A 19,029-nucleotide genomic window follows, 5' to 3' on the forward strand; every position below is an offset into this window, starting at 1 on the left:
TGCAATTTAAAGATGTAGATAAGGAAAAATTCAAATAGATACTTAAATCTTATTTGACATTTTAGAATACTTCCTTTTCAAGCTAAAAAGGAAGTATAAAGTCAGATGATGACAAACAGAAAAAGATATATGTATATAAAAATTAGACATCTTCAAATATAGGAATGGCGTTTGCAACATCAATACAAAAAAGTCAAATTCCAATTGGATGTCGGTTATGTGAAAGTGAGAAAATGATAAAATGGAAATGCTTACAATGTGACCTTTTAATATGTGACCAATGTAAAATGGTCCATTCAAGGATTACTTGTGACCATAGGATACTGGACATTAAAAATATAGGAAAAAATGAAGAGCCAAAAGAGCCAAATGAACCATTTACATTCAGTGATGTCCAGTGTGAAATACATTTAGGACAGGCTTGTTGCCTTTTCTGTAAAACTTGTAATACACTTATCTGTTTTAAGTGTAGCACTAAAGTTCATAGTGGACATGAGTTAATTGAAGAAGAAGACTTAAATAAAGGCAAAGACAAATGTAAGGCCACCGTCAATTCAAGGATTACTAATGATCATAAGATACTAGACATAACAGGTATAGAAAAACAGGAAGGATTCAGATTCAGTGATGTCCAGTGTGAAGTACATTTAGACCAGGCTTGTTGCCTTTACTGTACAACTTGTAATACACTTATCTGTTTTAAGTGCTGTGCTAAAGTTCACAATGGACATGAGTTACAAGAAGAGGCAGACTATAATAATAAAGGCAAGGTAGAAATAACGCCAAAACAGCAGAGTAAGATTGTGTTTAAGATATCTGAAGAATTTACATCCGATACAACTTATCTTACTAATATAGTAGTACTTTCCAATGGTTCCATGTGTGAATAATTCTGAATTCAAGTTACAGCATGTCACACTAAGGGGGAATAATACTGAAGTTATAAAAAGTTTAAACATTAAGGCAGATGGAATGGCTAAAAATCATTCAAATAACATTCTTGTTACAATGTATAATGAGACTAATATCAAATTAATCGACACCATAACAGGAAAGATAACAGATTCTGTGTATGATGTAAAACCATTGTATCCGATCAGTATCCATGTGACCAGTGATCGCAGAGTTATCATAGGTGCCAAATCTTCAGGAAAGTTATTTCCTGCTATAGGAAGACGTGCAGTTATCGTACTGGATCAGGAAGGAAAACAACTAGAGGAATATGAACATGAAAAACAAAACAAAAGATCGTTTGAGAGTTTGCGTAGATTTCTAACCATAAATAAAAATCTATTCACCTACCCTAGACGTGTCACCAGTACCAGTACTGGTAATGTCTTTGTGGTGGATAGATTAAATGATGATTATAGAGGTAGAGTGGTGGTGTTGTCTCAAGGAGGAGACATTCTGGGGATTTACAATGGTCTGCCTGAAGTCAACACGGATAAAGACCCATTTACACCTCGTGGAATACTAACATTACCATCAGATAATATTATTGTAACAGATATGGATAATCATTTATTGCATATACTGACTGACCATGGACAAATCATTACCTACTACACCCTCCAAGACATGGGGATCATATATCCATACTCTCTTGCTCTATCTACAACTAGAACTATCTATATAGGATGTGTAAGTGAGAAAGGTTGTCCAGACACTGCAAAAGCCAAACTATATGAGTTGGAATATCCTGGAATCTAAGTACTTGAGATTTGAAGTCATGCATGCTGAATAATACAAGAGAATTATCTGTGAACAGTTTAATTTTTTATTACTGACTCAAGGATCCTTGACTGACTTAAAGAAAAATAAGAAAGTCTGAAAAATCATTTTGAAATAAACAAAGAGAAAATTATATTCTTTTGATATCCATATAAATATTTGGTAATACTGTAGTGTGTTATTGCCAGTATACTAACACTTGAATAAAAAAAGTATGGTTTCCAACAATGAATACAATCCATGCATTGCAAGTCCTAATTTGCCAAAACAATACACAAATCAGTAGTATAATTCAAAACAAACAATTAATGGTACTATATACACTGTATATAAAAAGTACACATGTATAGTTTAAGAAAACATAAACAACCTCAATCATTTTTAAGACATGAAGAGAAAACCTACTGAACTGCAGGTACTTTACATACAATAGGAAGAATTATATAATATACTGTGTAACAAGTTTTTGAGTGCTAATACACTCCAAACAATAAGTTCTTGCAAACTCAGAACTTTTTTTTTTTATTCTCAAGACTTTGAAATTGGTATAAGCTTCAGCATCCTTGTTTAAAATAGACATGATAGGGCATAGAATTTTGCAGATAGTTTCCTTTTGAGAAAATGCCAATATTGATAAAACAAATTTAACATCAACCTTCTTTTTTAATTGTACTCCTAAACAAACAAAAGGAGAAATATGGGTAAACGTCAATAAGATGACATTTGAGTGCTTTGATTAAGTCAGAGACATATATACACATACATGTATGTGTATACAATGTATATGTCTCTGTCTGAGTCTGATTAAGTATAATCCAGGCAACAAAGGTTCAAATTAGAAAGTAGTTCATAAGAAAGTGAAATTCGTAATATCTTAAAATATATTTCATGCTACTGTCTACACACATTAATTAGACAAATGAATTACTTAGCAGAGAAATAACATGTTAGTATATGACTGTGAAACTTGCTTAACATTACAAATGTAGTACATGTATTCATTAGGCTAGCTGTCAGTTGAATCTTAAATAAGTAAGCAACACTCTCTTAGATACAAAAATTTGGCATGAAAGTTTGGCTATATCTGTAGAATTTATTAACAAGAGTGCACACGCTGAAATGTCTCGCCTTCTATACTAATCATTGATATTATGTTGATAGTCCTAAGTAAAAAGCTAAGCTTTATAACAACTGTACCATAAACTTAACATTAACCAAGATAACTAAACAAAGACCAATGAACCTTGAAAATGAGGTCAAGGTCAGATGAACCATGCCAGGCAGACATGTACAGCTAACAATGCTTCTATACAACATATATAGTTGACCTATTACTTATAGTTTAAGAAAAATAGACCAAAACACAAAAACTTAACACTGTGCAATGAACCGTGAAAATGAGGTCACGGTCAAATAAAACCTGCGCGACTGACATAAAGATCATTAAATATTTCCATACACCAAATATAGTTGACCTATGGCATATAGTATTAGATAAAAAGACCAAAACTCAAAAACTTAACTTTGACCACTGAACCATGAAAATGAGGTCAAGGTCACATGACATCTGCCCGCTAGACATGTACACCTTACAATCATTCCATACAACAAATATAGTAGACCTATTGCATATAGTATGAGAACAACAGACCAAAACACAAAAGTTCAACTATAATCACTGAACCATGAAAATGAGGTCAAGGTCAGATGACACCTGCCAGTTGGACATATACACCTTACAGTCCTTCCATACACCGAATATACTAGCCCTATTGCTTATAGTATCTGAGATATGGACTTGACCACCAAAACTTAACCTTGTTCACTGATCCATGGAATGAGGTTGAGGTCAAGTGAAAACTGTCTGACAGACATGAGGACCTTGCAAGGTACGCACATATCAAATATAGTTATCCTATTACTTATAATAAGAGAGAATTCAACATTACAAAAAATTTGAACTTTTTTTTCAAGTGGTCACTGAACCATGAAAATGAGGTCAAGGACATTGGACATGTGACTGACGGAAACTTCGTAACATGAGGCATCTATATACAAACTATGAAGCATCCAGGTCTTCCACCTTCTAAAATATAAAGCTTTTAAGAAGTTAGCTAACGCCGCCGCCGTAGCCGCCGCCGGATCACTATCCCTATGTCGAGCTTTCTGCAACAAAAGTTGCAGGCTTGACAAAAATGTGATATCAAATCCTAGTTTTTATGGGGATGTTGTTAAAAAAGTTGGTGAATTTATCTACCATCCATTTTGATTGATTCTTTATCCGTCTATCTTAATCCAGGAGCTTAAAAATCAGTGGATGTCATATTTAAAATATACCAGTGCTAATTTGTTCAAATCATCTTCCACTTACAGCCTCATGTTGAACATTTTAAAAGATTTGTAAAAGGCCAAAATATAAATTAAAATTTTTCCGTTATTGCACAGTGTATTATTTTAACAAAATAGATAAGTTTTCCTGGAAAAAAAACTAATTTATAATCACATTATGATCAGAGGAAATTAAAATGAAATATAGAATAGAAACAAGGAAAATGTACAGATTAAAATATCATTGGAAAATTTAACCCACTCAACAGAAGACAAATTTTCTTGGATTTTTTTTTTTTTATATTTTTGTAAAAAGTACTTGAAAGCTATAAACTTCAAGTATAAAGCAATGAAAGTTTTATATATATATACATCATATTTGCCTTATATGGACAATAAGAGTTATCATCTCAACATTTATAAATCTAATATAACAAAAAGGCAAAAAACCCAGAGAAATTATCAATGAAACTACTTTTATATCTTTCTCTATATTTCATCTTTATATTGATACAGTTTGTGACCACATAAAATTGAAGACAAAGTCATCAGTTGTCTACTTCCAATTGGATTTGTGCATTTCTTCATTCAAAAAAGTTTGCAGTATAAATCAACTTCACCAAATGTAACTGAGGAGAACTCTCCAATAAAAATCCAAATAATGCATCAATATTTCCTGTACTTATAATACAAGATTTGCCCTTTCAAAATACTTAAATGTTTGTAGTAGTTGATCTTAACTCTTGAAATAGAGATTATTGATATAAGTTTTATAATTATTATTATTATTATTATTAATATCAAAGAAGTCATGGCTTAATTCCAAGTCAGGTCAAATGTTTTTCATCAATGAAGCATCCAGCATTTAGGAGTAAGAACACTGAGTTTGAGAATAATATTTCTGGAAGATGATATGTCTTCCAACAATATGTGAGGGTGTGGATGGGGGGGGGGGGGTCTGTTATTCTGTAAACATTTAATTTTCACCCCTTTTTTCTCTAATCTTCAAAAAATTAACCCCTTTTTTCTCTAATCTTCTATTTTTTGGCCCATTATTCTCTAATCTTAAGTTTTTAAGGGCATTATTCTTTAATCATTTAACCCCATCCAAACCCTCATATGTCACCTAATGAACTAGCATGATAAAAATGGTGTTTTATGAAGGTCAACTTTCTATAATATACCTCATATTTCTCTAGCAGTGAGTTAGCATCTTCTGTTGTGGGACCTACAGGTGTTCCTTGTAATTGTTTGATTTCATCCTGAATATTGTTTAGCCAATCAGTAGCCTCTGTTACACTGTCATGGACCTGAGATCTAGATTGCAGTGCAGTCTCTGTGTTGTCAGCTCTGTCTTTGATAAGGGCAGCAACTCTGTGAAATAGTTTTATATAAACATTTTGTACTTTTTTATTTCGAAAAGTATGTAACAACTCCTTACTGCTAATGGTTTAAATGTGCAAGCACCAAATATTAAGAGGGTAAAAATAACAGTTCCATTAACAGCTTGGTATATTGTTGAGTACAATGTACCAAGTTTTTCTCAATGACTATATAGAAATACTTTTTTTTCTTTCTTTTTGGCAAGAAGCATAAAGTTTCTAATCACAAAATTTAACACAGAAGTAAAGAAAGGGATAAGTACTTTTTTTTCATCAATAAAGTAAAATGTACGGCCTTCAACACGGAGCCTTGGCTCACACCGAACAAAAAGCTATAAAGGGCCCCAAAATTACTAGTGTAAAACAATTCAAATGGGAAAACCAATGGTCTAATCTATATAAAAAACGAGAAACGAGAAACATGTTTAAATTACATAAACAAATGACAACTACTGTACATCAGATTCCTGACTTTTTTTTTCTCTTTTTGGCAAGAAGCATAAAGTTTCCAATCACAAAATTTAACACAGAAGTAAAGAAAGGGATAAGTACTTTTTTTTCATCAATAAAGTTACCAGGATAGAAATAAGAGTGAGGTGGTCAAATAACAGGGATCCAGTCCAATATTACCTGTTGTACTTTTCTCTTGTAGATTTCAATGTTCCTTCAAGTTTGACCTTGTCAGCTTCATAGATTTCAGGTAAAAATATGGCACCTCTGTCCTCTACTTCTTTGACTAGTGAAGCAAATAACTGTGATGTGTTTTGTAAATTCTGAAAAAAGATATGCTAATCTCCATTAAAAGACAAAATAAAATAGTAAGAAAGAAAATGTGTTCAGGCATTATCACATTTCAATGATCACTGAACTGAAAATCTGGGTAAAACACTAATTTGGCATTTTTTCTAAAACTTTCAAAAAATAACTAAAATGTGTACTGTGGATTCATTTATTTTCATGAGTATCAATTTTAATGGATTGAGGAAAACTTGCATTTCCTTAGATATTTGACATTGTGGTTATGCTGATCTTTGCATACAAAGCCTATAGAAAATTGTATTTTATGAAACATTTGACTTCATGGTTCACATGTACCCACGAAATCCATGAAAATGGGTATCCCATGAATAATTATGAATTCACAGTATTTAGTTTCAAATTGATGTGAACACAATTTCATGTGAAACTACCTCAAACTAAAACGTTAGCCTGAAACAGAACAGACAAAAAGTGCATACCCGTAGCCAGGGGGGGTTTTCGGGGGGTTCGGACGAACCCCCTCTTGAAAACAAATAAGCACTGTTAAAGTCGATGTTCTGTTCGAGTTGTGACTGTTAAAGTCGAGTTTGTTAGTCCAACGAACCCCCCTTTGGAAATTCCTGGCTACGGGCCTGAAGTGGACTAAAGAATGGATGAATGCACAGACTGGAAAATATTGTTATATTATACTTTTCACCTCAACTTTAATTAAAACAATGAATATTTACCTTATAATGTTTATTTTGTTCAGCTAAGACTTGTATTGCACATTCAAGGTTAGGTTCTGTAGAACATGAGATCTCGGTTTCTTTACACCATCGGTCAACTTTCTGGACATCTGTCTCAAACAATTTCCTGGCTGCTGCATGATCTTTCAGCTGGCCTTGCTCTTGTTTCAAGGCAGAGAGGAGACCTTCATTTCTATCTTCCACTTCTGTAATAGTAATTATAGCATGCTTTTAAAAATGTCAGCAAAAAAGTATTCTTGTATTAAAATTCAAATGTTAATCTGTAAATGAATAAAAAAATATTAAACCACTCTTTGAAATTCATCATTTAAAATCAAAATGAAAAATATTTAAAGTTAAATACTGTTGATTCATATATCTTCCTGGATATCATGTTTGTTGAGGAGCCATAATTTTATCATTGATATTTGATTGTGTCATTTTGCCAAAGTTTGCACTAAAAGTATTGAAAATTTATACTTAGTTGAATAAGACTAAGCTGAGTTTATGGATTTACCTATTTATCCAAAACTGTCCATGAAAACCACTAAATAAATATCCCATTAATAATACTGAATCCACAGTAACTTGAGATGACACAAGTCAAATACAGAAAAATTAGAAAAATATTTTCAAAATTTTGCTCTTATCTTTTGATCATACATAAGCTTTTATCTAAATTTTGTTATATTCTATAACAGTTTGACAAAGTTAGTGATGTTTAAAAACTTTAATGAAAGTGTAGCTGATGACATAATCTAAGATAGCTATGTCTCGCTTTGCAGGCTCGACAAAATATTTTACCTGATATCATATGCTTAAGTTCAGCAGCTAGTTCAGGAGAACAATCCAACAACAATGGTTCCACCATTTTGCGTAGATTCTCTAAATGAGGCTGGTATGCATTGACTTCTGACTGCAATGTCTATGAAAATGGAAAATCTTATATTGTAATCATTTTAAAATTTAATAACGAATTCTAACTAAACTGTATATGCTAAATTTTGCAGACAGAAAAATTAATATCAGATGTTATGTAACATTTATATTAAATTCATCTGTTCAGTTAGCATAAGTTTAAACTGGGTGAAATTTGAAATCTTTGTGTATTGAATTTATCAAATTTATTATTAATGTTAAATTTGTTTTTCCTTGGAAGAATTGTCAGATTCAAATATATTATATATATTTAATGACAAATCAAATTACAGTGAAGTAACTTTATTGTAAAAAACTTTCTCCATTAGATTTAGATTAAATTTTATTTCTAAATTTACATGTAGGAATAAAGGAAAAACAAGTCTTGAGTCTTGTTCTTGGAGATAAATTGTATTCTCACTTTTTTAAACATTGGGAAAAAAAGATATTTTTCCACTTCATAAAAAGATAGATGTTATCTAGTTTTAAGGTATACAAAAACCTTAAAACATTGCCTAATATATACAAACCTTGCACTTATCGACCTGTTTTTCCACATCACCAGATGCCAGACGGACACCTTGTAATTTCTGGACTTCAAGTTCCTTATCTTGCAGCCAGAGGTTGACTTTGTCAAGAGATTCCTGAAACAAGGCCTTTTCTCCTGCCTGTTCAGCAAGTGCATTGTTCTGACTATCCACAATGTCCATGACTTTTTGACTTTCGGTAGTAAGTTTAGCTATCCATCTTTCCACCATGTTACGTTCAACACGAGACAAATCTTGTATAAGACTGTCTGACTTCTGTTTAACATTTTCAAGATTTGCTCTTTTCTCTTCTAATTCTTTCCTCAGATCCTGTAAAAAATATTTATGGTTTATTAATTTTGTCAGTAATTCAAAAGAATTCAAACAAATCTACAGTTGCACCTTTTTTCTTATCAATTTTGACAGTAATTTTGAAGTGTATCAAATGTACATTACAGAAACCATGTCAGGTTTTAGTTGAATGGTGTGTATTTCATTTGATCAACATCTTATTGATCTGATAAAAAAACATGGATGAAGTGCTTTTGACATATAATTGTTTTAATAACAAATTTGTTTGTGTTCCACATAAATAAATACCAAGTCTTATATCTAATTACAAAAAGTTCCAGATTCTGATTCTTCTCTCCCCACATGTCACAAATAAATGATTATCATTTATCCACAAACACAAATAATAATGTTAACGGTAATTAATGCAAACAATTATAATTGCTTACATCAAATTCATTTGAAATTTGGTGGATAGTTGTCTCATTAGCAATCATATCACATCTCCTTATTTTCAAAGTAAGTATCTGAAATTGATTGTAGCACACATCAAACACAATTACCAAATACACTTACATTATTTTTGGCCAGTTTAGCCTCAGCCTCTTTGACACTGTAACCTCTAGGTGTCTCCCTGGTCAGGAGGTCTTCCTTCTCCTTTAGCCATGCTAGGTACTGGTCGACCTCCTCTCTAATGTCATCTAAGTTATTATCTATAATGTCATACTGCCTCTTTGTCTTCTCGACTTGATCTACAAGATCTCCAAATTTCTTCTCAGAGTCACTAAAAAATTGGTTAATTTACAAACACATGTACTAAATATAACATGCCAATGTCTATACCTTTACAAAAGCTTTTTACTTATTTATATTATAATTATATTATTTCTGTGACTGTATCCTACATTAATTTGTAAGATCCTCTTCAAGATTATTCAGCTGATCTGCAATATTCTTATCATCCCTTTATATATATCATGTACTGCGCTTATGAGGAAAGGTAACACCTGGCACGATGGTCAAGTGGTCTTGCACGATGGGCATGGTGCAAGGCGATTTGGTGCTACGATATTTTAGTAGCATATATATAAATTCTAATCCCGGTCAGGGAAGAACAAAAATTTGCTTCTGCAAATTAACAGTTCTAACATTCTTGGGCTGTTATTTAGACAAATTCTATATATCTATATTTATATAAATACCAGCATTTTGAATATGTGTTCTCTTTAAAACTGAAAATATTTTTTTATAAACTTGGTGCATCTTAATTACTTTTAAAGATTTAATTACCTTCATTAGAAATGCTCAAACCCAATACTTTAAAAGCCAAAGATGTATAAAACTTATTTAGCTCATTTTGATTAATGTTCCACTGGTTCAAAAAAATCTTTTTTTTCCAATAAATCTAGGTGACTTTATCTTTTAACATCTCCTTGGCCTGTGCCAAGCATGTCACCATTACCTACATTCATTTCATTTGAACTTTGATTTACAGTTGTCTCATTGGCAATCATACCACATCTCCGTTATTCTTCTATTAATTGTACTCACCCAATCCTTCCTTCCACAAGTGCCCTGTCCCTCGTGCTGACACGGGACACAAGCCTGGTTCCCTTCCTCTGTAGTCCATCAACATTATCTCTGTGACTTGTGACAGTATCAGCTAGTGACTGTAAGATAAAATAATTACCCCTTATTACCTTTATATTAGTAAGGTTTTGAAAGTCAAAGAAATAAATTGCATCTCAGGAAAATCGAATAATATTTATAAATGAAAATTTCAAGTCAACGTAATTTTCTTATAAGAATCATGCTCTCTGGTTACATTTGGCACCCAACTAAAAAATGTAAGATTTAAAAAATAATAATAATTCAGGATATGTGTGGTAGGAGACATAATGGAATGATGGCTGTTGATATGGGAAAGTGCTTCTTTATTGCAGTAGATACTTAGCCAGCTGTTATGCACTGAATTGGGAGTGCTTCTTCAGCTCAGTTTGCTGACTTTTTTCTCTTGACTTGAAACACCAAGGTGCTGGGTTCACAATCTAATCAAAAACCGATCTCTCATCGCTCCTGTTTTCTGATATGTCGCGTGGGAGATCTAACGAAACCCACTTTAAGGTCACATGTGAGTGAACTGGAAGTTATGAATTTATAATGATACGCAAATGAGTTGACGACCTATCAATAAGCCAATCAAAAAAGTTTATGAATTATTTGGACTGATGATTTCTTCGTAAATAAAATAAGTTACATCCCTTTATCTTATGATAAACTTTCAAGATCGTGGAAGACTCATTTTCATTGGTCGAAAAAGACACACCTACGAGGTCACTCACATGTGACCTCAAAGTGGGTTTCGTTAGATCTCCCACGCGACATATCAGAAAACAGGACCGATGAGAGATCGGTTTTTAATTAGATTGCTGGGTTCAAGTCCCAGATAAAATTATGTGATTTTCTGATTGGAATCATGCTCTTTGGTTATAATTGTTTGTCTTTTGGCCATTTGTGTTCATGCTATAGCCATTAGTTATTTTTCACTTATGAGTTTGAATAGCCTTTGGTTTCTGTTGCCTTTGTTCTACTAAAAAGTGTGTGAGATTTCTCGAATAAAACTTTCATTTTATCATTTCAAGTGAAGTAAAAGGGATGGTTTTTCATTCATTTGTTCTTCAATAGCTTACTTTACTGATTGCATTTTCATCTCCATGAAATTAGAAAGACACATCCAAGATTGATATAAAAGGTTTAAAATTTGATCCTATGTACACATAAATGGTCATATTTTTTTAAGCTACAATCATTAATGGAAATTTATTTTATTTCCATTTATGGCAACATTCTCACATCTTTTAACAAAGAATTATAAATTCATATTGTAACAACCTCTAACTCTACAAAATGTTATAATATAAATTTTCACCACCCCCTCAATACAAACAAATTTACCTGCAACAATCTAAATTATAGCTGTTCATTCAAGTTTGCAATTGAACTATAGAAAGTTAAGCAATAATATTCACATGGCTAGCTGACTTTATTGAAGATAAATAAATGGACTAAACATTAAACTGTCAATGCTAATTGCATAGGTCTTATTGTTAGTCACATCTTAATAAGAGTTGACCTCCATTTTAACTCTACCTTAAGAAATGTAACTTAATGCATTCTTAAATCTGAATGACCGATTACGATTTGCGATTAAAAGCTAAAATCATACACAGGAACAGAAATTAATCAATAATCTTTTATGAACATAGATATATTTAGATAAATTTAGGCCTACATTGTAATTGTGTAAAATTTTGTATCCAAGAATTTTATGCAGAACCTTTTAATAGAAAGCATTTCATACTACCAGTATTTAGTCTATAAAAGCCTAATCCTCGAACTTGTTTTAACGTTTGAGAACTATTTATTGCTTATCATTTCAATTAGGCTAAATTTACTATTTTTTTCATCATAAAGTATATTTTTAATCATTCAAACCTTTTTAAAATATTTTATTATTAACATAAAAATAATCCCTACAGATTTTCTAGGTAGATTTCATAAACAAAATTCCTGGGAGAAACATGCTTATAAGCATAAAATATGAAAACAAAATAATTTGTTAAAAGAATGACTTTACAAAATTTAACAGATTTGTAATGATTTATTATGCAATCAATAACATTTCTGTAAGCTATTGTAGATTTCAATAACTGAAATGAAATCCCTTTTACTATAATGTTAATATCAGTGAATATTAGTGGAAATGTACAAGTAAACAAGTTTTAATCCAATTTAAAGATAATGTTACTTAGTATCAAATCAACGCGATAGGAAAATCAACAACGTACAAAATCATGACTTTGAATTTAAATAGTTATCTACACAGAACAAACTGATTTCAAGTCTTATTTATGTGTATATTATGATAAATGATGTCCAAATTGAAATTTATAGAATTCTCAAAACAAACCAAATTTAAGGTGGCTCGTTGGTACAAAAATTTCAGCAAAAAATTAAACCCTTATTTTTTCATTAAAAATTTTATTTATTACACTATTAGTTATTACTTTATGATATGGTACAAAAATCAACCCATAAAAACAATTCTGTTTGGCCCCAGATGACTTTTAAAATGTTTATATCATTGAAAAAGCTCCAAATTATCTCCCTTTGGTGCAAAAATGCCATTTTTTGGCATTAAATTTGAAATATCTTTTTTAACTCATCGGTGACCTATATTTTTTATTATTGTTTTCAAATAAGCTGTACATAAACTAAATAATTGCAAAATTTAATCGATTTCTGTAATTAGGTTATTTTTTTATTTCGATATTACCTCTATTTCTCCTATTAGCTCAACAGAAAAAAAAGACATTAACAAAAATGTATGCTTCTTCCGGCGGCAGATTGTGAGCTTGAATGAACGGTGACCACATTTTTTTATTTCATTTTTCTTTTAAGTATATGATAAAGTTCATTTATAAAAAAATATAGCGAAATCCTATACATTTATATTAGAAAAAAAATTGATTTATACCCAGGAGCCCCTTAATAAGAATAAAATAAAATAAATTCACATTTGAAGAAAATCAGTTAGAAAATAAAGAATATCTCAATTTTTAATCAAAAAGTTTTTGTTTTTTTTTTTGTTTTTTCAGAGAATTTGTTTTACTTATGTTTCACATTTACCACAAGCATAAACTTTGGACAGAGGTCTTTTAATAAAAAAAAAAAAAATTTTTCAAAATGAATTCTGCCTCTAGGTCTGCAATTTAGATTTTTCTTCTAGACATTAACCTAAAAATACCCCTCTAAATAGACCTGTGGCTAAAATATTACTAAAGGTATTTATTCCCAAAATTAAAACACTTTAATTTCCAATTTCCCGGGTTTTTTTTTTTTTTAATGAATACCTACAGATGCACAACAAAGGCACTTCATTCTTAAAACTGGTAATGTTTCTTCACATTTTGCACTCTTATATTACATGTCCATTATCCCAGTTCAAATTTTCCAAAAGTTGTCTATAGTCTTCAACATGGTGTCCAGTCAGGCTCTATCAAGTCACATAGATTTAAGAAGATGTGGTATGAGTGCCAATGAGACGACTCTCCATCTAAGTCACATGCTTATATTTAAGATGTCCATTGTTTTATACACACATCCATGTTATAAAACTACATAGTATTGTACAACTAAATGCAATATATTACAAAGATAAAAATATTATGCAAAAATTTTGCATGTAAACATCTTCCAAAATGTATTCAAAACTTTTTTTAAACTTAACAGTGCAGATATTTTAATTGTTAATTAATTAGACTAATTATCAGTATTTTAATGAGTATATAAATCGTTCAACACCTGGTTGATAAATATGAATACACAATGAGCTTATTGAAACCCAATGAACTGGCACCAACCTCTGGCTTTGTTTCAAGTTATAACTTTGTCAATTCTACCAATATTATGAATTTAAACATAATACTTGATGAAAACTTCAATTCAAAATATCTAATTCACATTCACAATAAAACAATATGTATGTGGTTCTGGTTGAAATAAGTTTGCTTTCGCTTTTTCCGGGCAGTTAATTTACGTTGTTCTGCTTTTAGTTGTGCACTTATGCAGATTTTACAGTATTGGTTGCTTTTTTAAGATGTTCTGTCGTTAAATGAAATGTCTATGTAGTTCTCACTGTAAGTTTTATATCCTCTGACTGCAAGTGGTCTCTATACAAGTGTTATGGGTGTATGTTGTCATAACTAAATGGTTTCATTGTAAGTGTTATGTCTTCATGTGGTCTGAATGTAAGTCAGGTCTCTCTATAAGTGTAATGTCTTTGTGTGGTCTGACTAAAGTTTTATGTCTTTATGTGGTCTGACTGCAAGTATTATATCTTTATATGGTTTCATTGTAAGTAGTCTGACTGTTATGTCTTTATGTGTTCTTACGATAAGTGGTCTTACTTAAGTGTTAAATCTTTATGTGGTCTTGGTGTAAGTAGTCTGACTGTAATAGTTATCTATATATTGTCTGACTGTAACTGGTCTCACAATAAGAGTTACATCATTTTGTTGTCTGACTTTAAGTGGTCTCACTGTATGTGTTATATCTCTATGTGGTCTCACTATTAGTGGTCTGACTATAAGTGCTCTGATTAAGTGTTATGTCTTTATGTGATCTAACTATAAGTGTTATGTCTTTATGTTGTCTGACTGCAAGCAAATCTATATGTGGTCTGACCTGTAAGTGGTCTCATTGTAAGTCTTGAATCTTTATGTGGTTTCACAGTATAAGAGTTATATCTTTATTTTGTGGTTTCACAGTATAAGAGTTATATCTTTATATTGTGGTTTCACAGTATAAGAGTTATATATCTTTATGTTGTGGTTTCACAGTATAAGAGTTATATCTGTATGTGGTCTCACTATAAGTGTAGTGTATTTATGTTGTCTGATTGCAAGTATATCTGTAAGTGGTCTGGTTGTTAGTGTTATATCTTTATGTGGTTTCACTAAAAAAGTTACACCTTTATGTGGTCTCACTATAATAATTATATCTTTATGTGGTCTCACTATAATAGTAATATCTTTATGTGGTCTCACTATAAGACTTATATCTTTATGTGGTCTCACTATTAGAGTTATATCTTTATGTGGTATCACAGTAAGCATTAAATCTTAATGTGGTCTCACTGTATGCGTTAAATCTTTATGTGGTCTCACTGTAATTGTTATGTCTTAATTTTGTCTGACTGTAAGTGATATGCAAACAGTTATCTACACAGAAAAAAAATATACTTTTCTAAAATTGTAATTCATGTTTTTTAAAATAATGTATCTTTACCTAGTCGATTATTATAAACTGATGCCTGCTTAAGATAATCACTATCCACAACAGGAATTCTGTCTTAAAATCTATAATTTAGTTCTCAATGTAAACATTAACCAAAAAATCTATAACTAAAACCTAGAAACTTAGGTAAAACATTCTGTCTTAATTTCTTTTTTATATCAAAATTTAAATATTTTAATTTTACTTCCTGCATTACATGTGTTTTCTTAATACCTACAGATGCATAATAGCTGTTGAGGCCCTTAATTCCCAACACTGGTAGTATAATGTAGGCAATTCCTCTTCTCATCTTAGTGCCTTTCTACTCCAATAATGCCTTCTGTTTACATTTTACAAAATAGGTCTACACTACTCAACAAAAAACTAAGTCAGGCTCCATTATAACAAAAGTCTATATTTATCATTCTTGTGAACTAAACAGAATTCTTGTGAAGTAAATAAACAATGTTTATACAGTATATATATGCTGCCTTATATTTCTTGTATAACAAAACCCTCTTATTTATTACTCAACATTTAAGTTTTTTGAAGATTATTCAAATCTTTTCAAAACTAACAGTGCAGTCAATTTAACATGAAATTATGTATAATTCTCAGTATTGAAATAAGTGTGTAAGTTCTTCAACACCTGGTTAATGTCTAAAACAATAGGCTATAGCAGTCCAGTAGACTAGAACTGACTCCTAGCTAAGTTTCAAATTGGTGACAAATGTTTTCTATTCTTGCATTTATGAATATCCATGTATGAATGTAGTGCTTTTGATCCTTGTATGATGAAGCGCCTGTATCACTGTATGGGTGTTGTGCTTTGTACCTGTATGAATGAAGATCAATGTATCTCTTTATCTCTGTATTGATTTTGTATCTTAGTGGATTGGACATAGTGTTTTGTATTTCTGTAGTTTCAATACAGTGTTTTGTATCTTTGTGGTTTGGAATGTGTTTGGTATCTTAGTAGTTTTGACATAATGTTTCGTATCTTTGTGGTTTGGACATAGTTTGTTTTAATGTTTCTGTTTTGGACAAAGTGTTTTGTATCTGTGAACTTTGGACATAGTTTTTTGTATCTCTGTAGTCTGGACATATTGTTTTGTATCTCTGTGGTTTGGACAAAGTGTTTTGTATCATCTCTGTAGTCTGGACATAGTGTTTTGTATCTCTGTGGTTTGGACAAAGTGTTTTGTATCTGTGTGGTTTGGACATAGTGTTTTGTATCTCTGTAGTCTGGACATAGTGTTGTGTATCTCTATGGTTTGGACAAAGTGTTTTGTATCTTTGTAGTCTGGACATAGTGTTTTGTATCTCTGTGGTTTGGACAAAGTGTTTTGTATCTGTGTGGTTTGGACATAGTTTTTTGTATCTCTGTAGTCTGGACATAGTGTTTTGTATCTCTGTGGTTTGGACAAAGTGTTTTGTATCTCTGTGGTTTGGACAAAGTGTTTTGTATCTCTGTAGTCTGGACATAGTGTTTCGTATCTCTGTGGTTTGGACAAAGTGTTTTGTATCTCTGTAGTCTGGACATAGTGTTTTGTATCTCTGTGGTTTGGACAAAGTGTTTTGTATCTGTGTGGTTTGGACATAGTTTTTTGTATCTCTGTAGTCTGGACATAGTGTTTTGTATCTCTGTGGTTTGGACATAGTGTTTTGTATCTGTGTGGTTTGGACATAGTTTTTTGTATCTCTGTGGTTTGGACAAAGTGTTTTGTATCTCTGTGGTTTGGACAAAGTGTTTTGTATCTCTGTAGTCTGGACATAGTGTTTTGTATCTCTGTGGTTTGGACAAAGTCTTATGTATCTGTGTGGTTTGGACATAGTTTTTTGTATCTCTGTAGTCTGGACATAGTGTTTTGTATCTCTGTGGTTTGGACAAAGTGTTTTGTATCTGTGTGGTTTGGACAAAGTGTTTTGTATCTGTGTGGTTTGGACAAAGTGTGTTGTATCTCTGTGATTTGGACAAAGTGTTTTGTATCTCTGCGGTTTGGACAAAGTGTTTTGTATCTCTGTGGTTTGGACTAAGTGTTTTGTATCTCTGTGGTTTGGACAAAGTGTTTTGTATCTCTGTGGTTTTGACAAAGTGTGTTGTATCTCTGTAGTCTGGACATAGTGTTTTGTATCTCTGTGGTTTGGACAAAGTGTTTTGTATCTCTGTGGTTTGGACAAAGTGTTTTGCATCTCTGTGGTTTGGACAAAGTGTTTTGTATCTGTGTGGTTTGGACAAAGTGTTTTGTATCTCTGTGATTTGTACAAAGTGTTTTGTATCTCTGTGGTTTGGACAAAGTGTTTTGTATCTCTGTGGTTTGTACAAAGTGTTTAGTATCTCTGTGGTTTGGACAAAGTGTTTTGTATCTCTGTAGTCTGGACATAGTGGTTTTTTTTTTCTGTGGTTTGTACATACTGTTTTCTTTATCAAATGTTTTTAGTTTTCAAAATTTCTCTCCCTTATCATCTGGTTTATTTTTCATTCAATGATTCCAAGGTTCAGTTGTCAGTACAATATAGCAATTTTGGTGTCATTTCGATTTCTAACAAAATCATTTGTACTTAAATCTTCAGCGAGGTTCAACATCAAATATATTTTCAAATTGTACCTATTTTGTTTCAGATATAAACAGGTTTGTTGCAAAGTGAGCAAAAGTAATGAAAGAAGATAGCTGGTGAATGTCTTGACCTGAAATTTGTCACAACAAGAATGTGTCCAAAGTACACGGATGCCCCACTCGCACTATCATTTTCCATGTTCAATGGACCTTGAAAATGGGTAAAAAGTTTAATTTGTCTTTGAAATTAGAAAGATCATATCATAAGGAACATATGTAATAAGTTTCAAGTTGATTGGACTTCAGCTTCATCAAAAACTACCTTGACCAAAAACTTTAACCTGAAGCGGGACAGACTGACGCACAGACAGACGGACGAACGGAGGCACAGACCAGAAAACATAATGCCCCTCTACTATCGTAGGTGGGGCATAAAAAGACGAACAGATAAAGGACAGTTGAGTGAGTTGACCAGTTTATTTTTGCTATTGGTTGCCCCCTTTTTGATTGACAATTTTTCAATAGGATATCTTCTGTTCAAACTTAAAACAAAAAGATATTTAAAACAGAAATACATTGTTTTTAATACAATTAGCCATAGTTTTATAATTTTAAAATATTCAAAGGTTTAAATGTAACATGATTATATATAAAAGGTTTAGAAAATATAAGTGTTAAAAATCTCCTTAAATGTGTATTGTAAATCAGTGAGCTTAACTGTTCAATAGGGTAGATTTACACCAAGATAAAAGTCGTTCACTTATTGATCTTATAGTGTTTAATGTTAATGGTTTGCTTTGATATAGTATTACGTAATACAAGAGAAATATAGATCTGAAGTTGAGCCATTACTTGGTCAAGTTTATTGCACTTGTTATGTACAATCTTGTGGAAAGAACAACTTGCTCGGTTTTAGCACTATTAAAACAAAAAAATTTAACCTCTGGATGTTATGTTTATATTTGTTGTA

At 31.6% G+C, this 19,029-nt stretch overlaps 1 protein-coding gene across 1 annotated transcript in view; it reads right to left on the reverse strand.

Moving 5' to 3' along the window:
* Nucleotides 1-19,029, reverse strand: part of LOC139516150 (nesprin-1-like) — a 246,966-nt gene that overhangs the window by 67,265 nt on the left and 160,672 nt on the right. Inside the window, exons 88-94 of the mRNA XM_071306037.1 lie at nucleotides 10,216-10,334; nucleotides 9,241-9,448; nucleotides 8,377-8,703; nucleotides 7,733-7,853; nucleotides 6,929-7,134; nucleotides 6,072-6,214; nucleotides 5,244-5,433 (exon numbers count right to left, since the gene is read on the reverse strand). Of these exons, the coding sequence (XP_071162138.1) occupies nucleotides 5,244-5,433; nucleotides 6,072-6,214; nucleotides 6,929-7,134; nucleotides 7,733-7,853; nucleotides 8,377-8,703; nucleotides 9,241-9,448; nucleotides 10,216-10,334 (1,314 nt within the window). The remainder of the gene's footprint in view (nucleotides 1-5,243; nucleotides 5,434-6,071; nucleotides 6,215-6,928; nucleotides 7,135-7,732; nucleotides 7,854-8,376; nucleotides 8,704-9,240; nucleotides 9,449-10,215; nucleotides 10,335-19,029) is intronic.

This window comes from Mytilus edulis, chromosome 3 (genome assembly GCF_963676685.1).
Source record: "Mytilus edulis chromosome 3, xbMytEdul2.2, whole genome shotgun sequence".
NCBI lineage: Eukaryota > Metazoa > Mollusca > Bivalvia > Mytilida > Mytilidae > Mytilus > Mytilus edulis.